Source organism: Lutra lutra, chromosome 11 (assembly GCF_902655055.1).
Source record: "Lutra lutra chromosome 11, mLutLut1.2, whole genome shotgun sequence".
Lineage (NCBI taxonomy): Eukaryota > Metazoa > Chordata > Mammalia > Carnivora > Mustelidae > Lutra > Lutra lutra.
In genome coordinates, this window is record NC_062288.1 from 956933 (window position 1) to 965872 (window position 8940).

The 8940-nt window shown below is 58.9% G+C and overlaps 1 protein-coding gene across 1 annotated transcript; it reads left to right on the forward strand.

The window, feature by feature from the left end:
- The first annotated feature begins 543 nt into the window (after window positions 1–543).
- LOC125080703 (spermatogenesis-associated protein 31E1-like) lies at window positions 544–6796 on the forward strand. The gene is made up of 5 exons (XM_047694672.1): window positions 544–953; window positions 1323–1386; window positions 1940–2000; window positions 2249–3502; window positions 3905–6796. Exons 1-5 carry the CDS (start codon window positions 768–770, stop codon window positions 6735–6737), a joined length of 4398 nt encoding a protein of 1465 aa, XP_047550628.1. The 5' UTR covers window positions 544–767; the 3' UTR covers window positions 6738–6796.
- Window positions 6797–8940: the final 2144 nt, after the last annotated feature.

Here is an 8940-nt window from a genome sequence, read left to right on the forward strand (position 1 = left end):
AACCACCCGGCCCTGGGATGAAAGTCTGTGAAAAACGACAACCGCCCAATCCTACTCTAGAACTAGACTAGAACTGACTGAGAAACATACCTGGGAGGTTTAACTATTTCACTTTGTTTGTACTTCCTTAGCTTTGTAAGTTTGGAATAATCATTAACTTTCTAAGTCCCTCTAGCTGAAGTTAGTGAACATTAATTGAAATGAAGCATCTTAAGATGTTTTCAAAGTGCACATGGCTCAAGCCCACAGAAATCTGAGTTTCATTTGTACTAGGGTCATGCAAGGCAACAATGTATTATGTGGGGGACTGCAGCTGCACACAGAGGACAGAATTCCTGGGAATTAACCAAAATTCCAAGGACAAGTCCAGATTTTTAAAAGCTATGAAACTGATGGAGCCCAACTGGAGATCCCAAGGGGAACAGGTATTCTCTGAGCTCCACGCAGGATGAAAGGCAAATTGACAAAGATCTGTCTCTAGCAGGGTGAGCGGGTAGGAGTGTCAGGCCTGGGAGGGTGGAGGGATGACGGAGCTATGGGCTGGTACTGGAGAGGGGATGTGGTCCAGCTACCTGTGTCCCTTACCTGCCCTCAAGGGCCCTTTGTGACCAGACCACAGCTCTGTGATGTGAGCATGAGGCTTGTGTCTGCACATACACACCCAGGGCTCAGTTGCCTGAGGGCAGCAGTGCGATCAGACACTGACTCTGGGCTCAGTTGCCTGAGGGCAGCAGTGCAATGGGACTAATGCTTTTCAAAGGAAAGAGATGGAGAATTATCTCTTCCCTCAGGAATTCCTTACTGATGGTTGGCTGAGCTCCAGTCCCACTATCTGGGCAGTTAATGCCACCCTTGCCTTCGTATGGGGACTGGGACTCCTCTTCCTCTTACTTTCCTATTTCCAGCCTGATCCGTCCTCACCACCAGGCAAGAAACACAGGAAGAGCAGGAAGGTAAGGAACCCTCGGCCCAGACCCAGCAGAGTGTGATTCTATCTTCTTTTCTATTCTATCCACTTTTCCGAGTAACTGGAGACTCCTGAGATGGGAACGGATAGAATTGTCAGGAGAGGGTAGACCACCATCCATCCAGGACAAGCCAGACCAGGCAGGGGTTAGAGGGACACAAGGATTTCTCCCCGAAGATTTCAGGCCGGAGTCCAGGTGTGGTGGAGGGGTGCAGGACAGTGTCCCAAACACAGTGACCGGTGGCCGAGGACCGGAGGTTAAGAACTACCTCTCTAGCAGAGGTCAGGGCCCTGAGCACCCGGTCACCTGCTGCTGGGGCGGGGGTCCCAGCCTCCCTCTGCTTTCTTATCTCAGTACCAGGCGGAGCCATGGAGAAGGAGCAAGAGGGGAAGGAGCAAGAAAAACCAGACTCTGAAAGGTGAGCGTCTGCCACTCACCCCTGCATGCCCCAGATACACTGTCCCCCCACTCTGAGGGCCCAGCCCCACTACTGTCTCCAGGATACCAGGGCCTGAGCCCATCCCTCCGGAAACAGAGCCCTGGGTGGGGGGTTGGGGGATCCGAGGAGGGAGAGCGGAACCCAGAGCCTTCCCAGATTCTGTGCCAAAACAAAGCCCTGAGGGGCTGGAAACGAGTATTGCTCAGCAGAGGCCCCAGGGCCTGGACTGGGGGCGGGACCTCCTGCTCCAGCTGTGGACAAGCTGTTCAACTCTGCTCAGATTCCTCTGTGAGGCCACGAGGTCCTTCCTCCCCCAGCAAGGTCATGAACGAGGAAACACTTTGGAAAAGACAAAGCAATCGCCATCATGAACCCTGTAATCACCGTGCGGGCACGTGGCCTTGGACAGTGCTGTTTGGGGCTCCCAAGTCCAATCCCCCAAAGGTCTCCTCCCCTAAAGGGACATTGTACCCAGCCTCCCATAAGACCCCTGGGCCCCAACTTCCTCTGTGTCCCTGTCTCCTGTTTCCAGTTTTCAGAGATTGCCTACAGGATCTGGAAGAGGTTCAGGACCTGTTCTCCCTTCTGCAAAGGTAAAGAATCAGCCCCCTTCTCCCCTGGGTGGGCCTCGCCGAGTCTCTGGTGTGACCCCCAGACTGCGGGGAACCGCCTCTGGGGCTGTTCGGGGGGGCTGGGAGGAGCCGTGGGGACAGATTGACCAACGCCCCGGGCTGAGGGATAGTAGGAGCATAGTGATGTGGGTGTGGGGCGTGGAGGGCCGTGGGGACCGCTCCTGGCCCCAGCTGCTGCAGCGGCAGCTCACACCTCCTGTCTCCCGCAGCCACCTGGCGAGGCTCTCTGACCAGGGCGGCTTTCACCTGTTCTTACGTCAAGCAGCCTCTGGGCGGGTGCGCCGAGGGGCGCCAGCTGGAGCCGGTCAGCCATGCAGGGAGCCTGTGGAAGACGCTGCTCCCGCCATGGCCCCATCACCTGCCCACGCTCCACTGACGGGCCCCCCTCGGCCTCTGGCCTCCACCCTGCCATCAGGACCAATGACCTCCTCAATTTCTGTCAGTTCACACTCCTCCCTGAGTACTTCCTCGCCAGCAGAGCCTTTCCTCCCCCCGGATGGCTTTTCACACCAGCCCCTTGCTCTTCCCCCTTCCCCACCATGTCTCCCTCCTTCCGAGGCCTCCCCTGGGCCTCTGACAGCCTCCTTGGCCCCAGAGCGGCCGGACTCTCCTTTGACTCTCCGTCAGTGTGACTCAAGGGCACCCCCACCGTGCCCCATCCCACAGAGCTCAGCTCCGCACACGCCCTGGTCAGCTGACAGGTCAGCTTCTCCTGTCCCAGCCATCTCGGGCCTGGGCCACTCACGCTACCCCATTTCGGCCCTGTCCTGGTGGCAGGTGGCTGCCAATGCCTGGAACCTGTCCACCTCAGCATGCTTGGAGTCCCATCAAGAGCCTCTGTCCCACGCCCCACTAGAGGCCTTGTTCTGGGGAGACCCCACACACAGACAGGGAGAGACTAGGATCCCCCCTTCCATTAACCCGGACATCCAGAAGCTTCTGGAGATACTCACCACCAAGAGAACAGAACTGAAGTTTTGGAAGGAGAAGGAAAAGAAGGAAAGGTCAAAATACCAGCTGACGTCTTTTGGGAGAATGCTCAAGTCCCCAGCTGACGGGCAGGACACCATGGGTTGCCCACCCTTCTGGAGCATGAGGGGCAAAGCGAAACAGCTGCTCGGTCCTGAGAAGCCCCCACATCCCAAGATTCCAGGGGACAATTTGGAGCAGAAATGCAGCCAGCTCTTCTGGGGTCTCCCCTTTCTGCACAGCGAGTCCCTGGTGGCCACTGTCAGGGTGACCGATCCAACACTGGATCTCCCGTCTGTCATATTCAATGAGCTCTCTCATGCCTTGCCGCTCCAGATTCAGGCCAGCCTGGCTCCACGCCTCTCCCTGATCCAGGACTTACAGGACCCTTCAGCCCCGCCCCAACCCTTGACCCAGAGCTTGTCCCAGCCCCAGCCCCTCCCTCTGGATCAGACCCAGCCCCGGCCCCTCCCTCTGGATGAGACCCAGCCCCGGCCCCACCCTCTGGATCAGACCCTGCCCCAGCCCCTCCCCCTGGATCAGACCCAGTACCAGCCCCTCCCTCTGGATCAGCCCCTGCCCCAGCCCCTCCCTCTAGATCAGACCCAGCCCCTCACTCTGACTCAGCCCCAGCCACTCCCTCTGGATCAGACCCAGCCCATCCCTCTGACTCAGCCCCAGCCCCTCCCTCCGGTCCAGCCCCAGCCCCTCCCTCTGACTCAGCCCCAGCCCCTCCCTCCGGTCCAGCCCCAGCCCCTCCCTCTGATTCAGTCCCAGCCCCTCCCTCTGACTCAGCCCCAGCCCCTCCCTCCGGTCCAGCCCCAGCCCCTCCCTCTGATTCAGCCCCAGCTCCTGCCTCTGGACCAGCCCTTGCCCCAGCCCCTCCCTGTGGACCAGCCCCTCCCTGTGGACCAGCCCCAGCTCCCGCCTGTAGCTCAGACCCAGCCCCAGGCAAGCCTTGCACCCTCTATCCCAGTTGGACCGCCTTCTCTGCCACCCGATATGGGGAGCTGCGAGGTGTCTTGCTCTGTAGCCCAGAAGACACCATCTTATGTGTCAACTGCCCTTCAGAACCTGGAATGTCACTTTCTGAAGAAGCAACTAGAAAGAGACAAGGTACCCACTGTGGTGAAAAGATCTCAGGAAGTTTTTAGCCAAGGTCCTCCCGACCTTCCACAGGATGGCCAGGCCCCCGAGGGCCATGGGTCAGACTCTGTCCTTTCTGGGAACTTGATCAACTCTGAGCTCCGGGAGCAACTGGAGTGGCACCTTTGGAAGAGGTTCATGAAGCAAGAAAGGGGCCCGCCCCGCAGGATCCAGCTATCCCTGAAGATACAGCCTCAACAAGAGTTCCAGAAGGTGCCCCAGGCACGCAGCTGGCACAGCCCCACGTCGGAGTCTGAGTCTACAGATGGAAGCTGCCAGGCCATGCAGAAGACTGGGTCCAGGTACCCAGGAAGGACCGTGCCAGGAAAAAGCCTGGGCAAGGATTCAAGGTCCAGTGCAGGGAGGATCCAGAAAGATCTACAGAGGGGTGCAACGAGCTCTCCAGGGAAGGTTCCAGGAAGAAATCATGAGGAGTCAGAAACAGACTTGAAGCCCTCTACAAGCAGCGCAGAAGAGAAACACCCAGCAAAAGACCTGAGAGCCCATTTCAGGAAGTTGGGGCAGTCTGGAGAGGGTCAGGTTCCTTCCAGGCTCGCTGCCCACCACGCCTCTGACCTTCCTGGAAAGCCAAGCCCTCATGGAAAACCTGGAAAGCCAGCACTTTCCAAGTGTTGGGAACCCTGCATGACCACCTCCCACGATTTTTCAATCCTCAGTCCGTATGCTCAGCGGATGCTAGAAGCACATATCATAAGGCTTAGGGTGAAGCACCAGTGGGGCCTCCCCCTCAAGGTTCTCAAGCCTATAAACCTCTTCAAGTTGAAGAAGGGCTTCCTCCTCTCCCGGCCCTCCCTTCCCCACTCAGCCACCTGCGTATCCAAGGCCGGCTCGAGCACCAAGTTCGTGGGAAATCCTCCTCAGCCCTATCAAGGAGAGGTGATGAAAGAGCCTTATCCCACCCGGGGGGGTCCCTTCGGTGCTCCCCAGCCTACATGTGAGGAAATTCAACAGGCTCTGGAAGGGACATCACCTAAGGGTGGCCCTCTGGCTGGACAGGGGACCAGGCCACCTTCTCGGACCTTCACATACAGCTTTGTGGGCAGAATCTGGCACAGTGAGACTGCCTCGAGGACTCTTATGAACAGCACCTTGGAGTCAAGTCCAAGTCCAGCAACGGCCACGAAGGAGCCAAGGAGGGCGAATGGGGGTCGGGCCTCACGGGACATGACTGTGCTAGAGCTCAGCTTAGAGCCCCAGGATTTGAGTGCCGAAGAGCCCAGAGAGGTCGAGGAGGCCCCTGCCTGGGGAGTCACCTTAGAACCCCGTGTGCTGGCCAACAACCAAGGCCTCTGTGGCGAGCTGAGAAGATCAGGGTCTTCAGGGAAAAGCGACAGCCCCCCGCCACCTACAAAGTTGGTCGCCCGAGACCCTGAAGAGCTATGCCTTGAGGCTCGGTGCAGGGGATCGGAATCCCGGAAGTTGATGGAGACAGAGAACCGGCCTCGGGCTGCCAGCCCCACCGTGCTCCTTCAAGACTGTGAGACTGGGGTCCTCCTTCAAGACTGTGCCACTGAGCGTCTCCTTCAAGACTGTCAGTCCAACGTGTTCCTCACTGCCGATGCCTTGGCTTCTCAGGGATGTCTGTCTGGCTTCCAGAGCGGGTCCAGCGAAGACACATCTACTTCCCAGGTGCCACGTGGCCCAAGATCCCGTGGCCAGAGCCCCCACAGGCAGCGGGGACCCCCGGGACTGCAGCACCAATGGAAGAGCCTGAGCAGGTCATGTGTCCCCCCCGAGGAGAGAGAGAGCTCCAGGAGGTCCCCCTCGAGAGAGCCTGACAAAGAGTCGTCCGAACTGAAGCTCCTCCAGATCAGTGAGGTGACACGCCCCATCCGGAGCCAGGAGTCAGCAGAGGCCTCGGGAAGCAAGTCCTGTGAGATCTCAGGGAAGAAGGAGGTGGCGCCTCCGGAAAATTACTTCAGGAGAAGAATGAGGCACCTGCTCCAGTGGTTCCTTCCCAGTAGAGGCAAAGGACTGGAAGATTCCCTTCGAAAGGGCAAGTCTTCGTCATCACAGGGCCGGGGACAAGCCACGGGCAGGTCGGCCATGGACAGTGCTTCTGCCGAGGCTCAGGTGGTCGTGACAGCGGTGGGGCGGATCCTAGAGGAGAAAATGGTTCCTCACCAGGGACGCAGGGCCCCAGAGTTCAGCTGGTGCCAAAAGGATCTCCAGGCTTCAGCAGACCCCAGTGTCTGCTACCACAGGGTCCTCTCCTACCAAGAGCAGAGGAGGGTGATGAGGGAGACAGCCAGCCCACAGGGCACCCCCAGGGGCCGCAGCTATGCCAACAAGACCGAGTGGATTGCGTGGCCCTTCCCCGCCCAGGTGCCGGGGGGCCCAGGCAGACCCTGCCAGTGTGGGTCCCTGGTGCCAGGCCCTCCACGCCGCACCCTGCAGCTGCACTGCCCCAGGCACTGCCTCCTTCAAAGATACGTCGCACCCGGCCAGCCACTGTGTGCTCCTCACGCCTTTCCTGGGAGGACAACTTTCCTCCAAGAAAAAACGCAAACGGTGCAGAGAAAAACTTTTTTTTCTCACATTAGCACATCCTCTATGGGCTAATGGCTTCTCTGTGCCACAATTACTTTGCTTCCCCAAAATACATGTTCTTTTTCTCGTGAGTGGTGCTGGCCTCTGTGTGTGCCCTGCTGCGGGGGGTGGGAAGGATCAGGGTCCGCTCTCCCCGAGGGCCTGCTTTGGCTTCCAGAACAAATGGGGCCTTGGAGGACGGGTGACCGCGGGGTCCACCCCCACCTCCTTCCTCATCTCCTTCGGGGTTTCCACGACAAGGTGAACAAGACCCAGACCGGGACCTCGCTCTGCCCATCCTCTCCTGCTTTCCCTCCACCTGGAGCTTGTGTGGCTGTAAGGGAGGGTCCGCCAAGGCAGAAATCCCGCTCAGGCTCCAGGAAGACGGAGTCCTAGGTCAGAGTGGGGCCCGCAGTTGGGAGACACAAGGCTGTCCCTGAGGGCAGAGGTGAGAAATCCTGCCCCCCCCCACAGTCTCCTTCAGGGAGTAGAGGACAGCCTCCCCGGGAGCCTTCTCACCCCAGGGAATCCCGTCTTAGCTCCATCAGCCCCTCTTCTCACACTCGGAGCAGCAAGGGATGAGCTCCCTCTTGGCACTGAGGGTGTGTGTGGGGAGCCACAGAGACCCCCAGGGACCAGCCTGCCCAGCTCCAGGGCACTGAAGGGGCCTGCTCACCAGCACCCCCTTCCCCTTCTGGGGGATGGAGGGGGTGTGGCTGTGGGCGGGGGGAGCCTGTGCTTAGGGTGGGAGGCCAGGAAGGAGGCCAAGTGACAGGGTGTGCCTATGCCTGGTGTGACAACTGAGGACCCTTGGTGTCCCACTGCCACCCAAGGGCCCAGAGGGGAGAAGTTAGAGGCCCTGGGGCTGTCCCTGCAGGGTCTCCGCCCCACTCCAGCTGCCAATTCCAGGGGGGACGGGGTGGAGGGGGTGGGGTGGGGTTGTCCAGAAGCCACCTGAGCTCCCACATGGACTGCCATGTCCCATTGCCACCCAAGGGCCCAGATGCAGGAAGGCCTTCAGGCAGAGAAGTTACTGTCTGCACAATTTGACAAGCTTGTAGGACTGCAGGCCACAGGACAGACTTGTGGTCTGTGACCTTTACATACATATGTGGCCCCAGGATGGCTCCCAGGGGACTGGTGGGGACTCAGAGGCCAAGGGACTGGCCTAGCTACCGGTCTTGGTTACCGCAGAGCCCAGAGCAGCAGGAGGCCCTCAGATGGGCTTGTCCCACCCCCAGCTGGAAGGGACACATCCAGAAGGAGAGTGCAGTCTAGGAGGGCGCCCCTCCCCCCAGCCGCATGTCCTGCTCCCAGCCCAACATCATCCTCCGGGGTCCCCCACACATCGCTCTGATGGAGACCCACACAGAGACCACATGCAGAGACCTCCGATGGAGACCCACACAGAGACAGTGCACAGAGATCTCTGACAGAGATGCACACAGCGACCCCACACAGAGACCTCTGACGGAGACCCACACAGAGACTCCACAGAAGCCCCTCACCACGACCCTACACAGACACCTCCGCCAGGACTCGCAGGGGCATGGGCTAAGTTGCCGCTTACCATGTTACCATTACTTCTTATTACCACCATCCACGTTGTAGACAGCAAGGCCGTCTCAGAAGCACCCGGAGACCAAGCCCGTCCTGCACCGAGTGACGCCCGCAGCTGCTGCTGGGCTGTGACCCACAGCATGGCAGGAGCCATGAACTCCCCGGTGCGAACGGGGAAGTGGGGAGGGCGCCCTGAGGGCAGGCATCCTGCACTGCTGACTCCTATGAGGAGGATCTCCCCCGGAAGCTTGTGCGCACCCCACTACGGACCACGCCTCCCCCCGTGACGGAGGAGCTTTGCTACGCATCCTCGGAACCCATTTCTTTCTTTTTTTTTTTTTTTACAGCTTTATAAACATATATTTTTATCCCCAGGGGTACAGGTCTGCGAATCGCCAGGTTTACACACTTCACAACACTCACCATAGCACATACCCTCCCCGATATCCATAACCCCACCCCCTCTCCCAACCCCCTCCCCCCATCAACCCTCAGTTTGTTTTGTGAGATTAAGAGTCACTTATGGTTTGTCTCCCTCCCAATCCCATCTTGTTTCATTTACTCTTCTCCTACCCCCTCGACCCCCCATGTTGCATCTCCTCTCCCTCATATCAGGGAGATCATATGATAGTTGTCTTTCTCCGATTGACTTATTTCGCTAAGCATGATACCCTCT

Excerpts from the sequence above, each read along its gene's own strand:
- LOC125080703 (XM_047694672.1), top strand. The coding sequence starts at position 768 with ATGGAGAATTATCTCTTCCCTCAGGAATTCCTTACTGATGGTTGGCTG. Across the intron at positions 954-1,322 it reads AACACAGGAAGAGCAGGAAG|TACCAGGCGGAGCCATGGAG; the intron begins GTAAGGAACCCT and ends TTCTTATCTCAG. Across the intron at positions 1,387-1,939 it reads GAAAAACCAGACTCTGAAAG|TTTTCAGAGATTGCCTACAG; the intron begins GTGAGCGTCTGC and ends TCCTGTTTCCAG.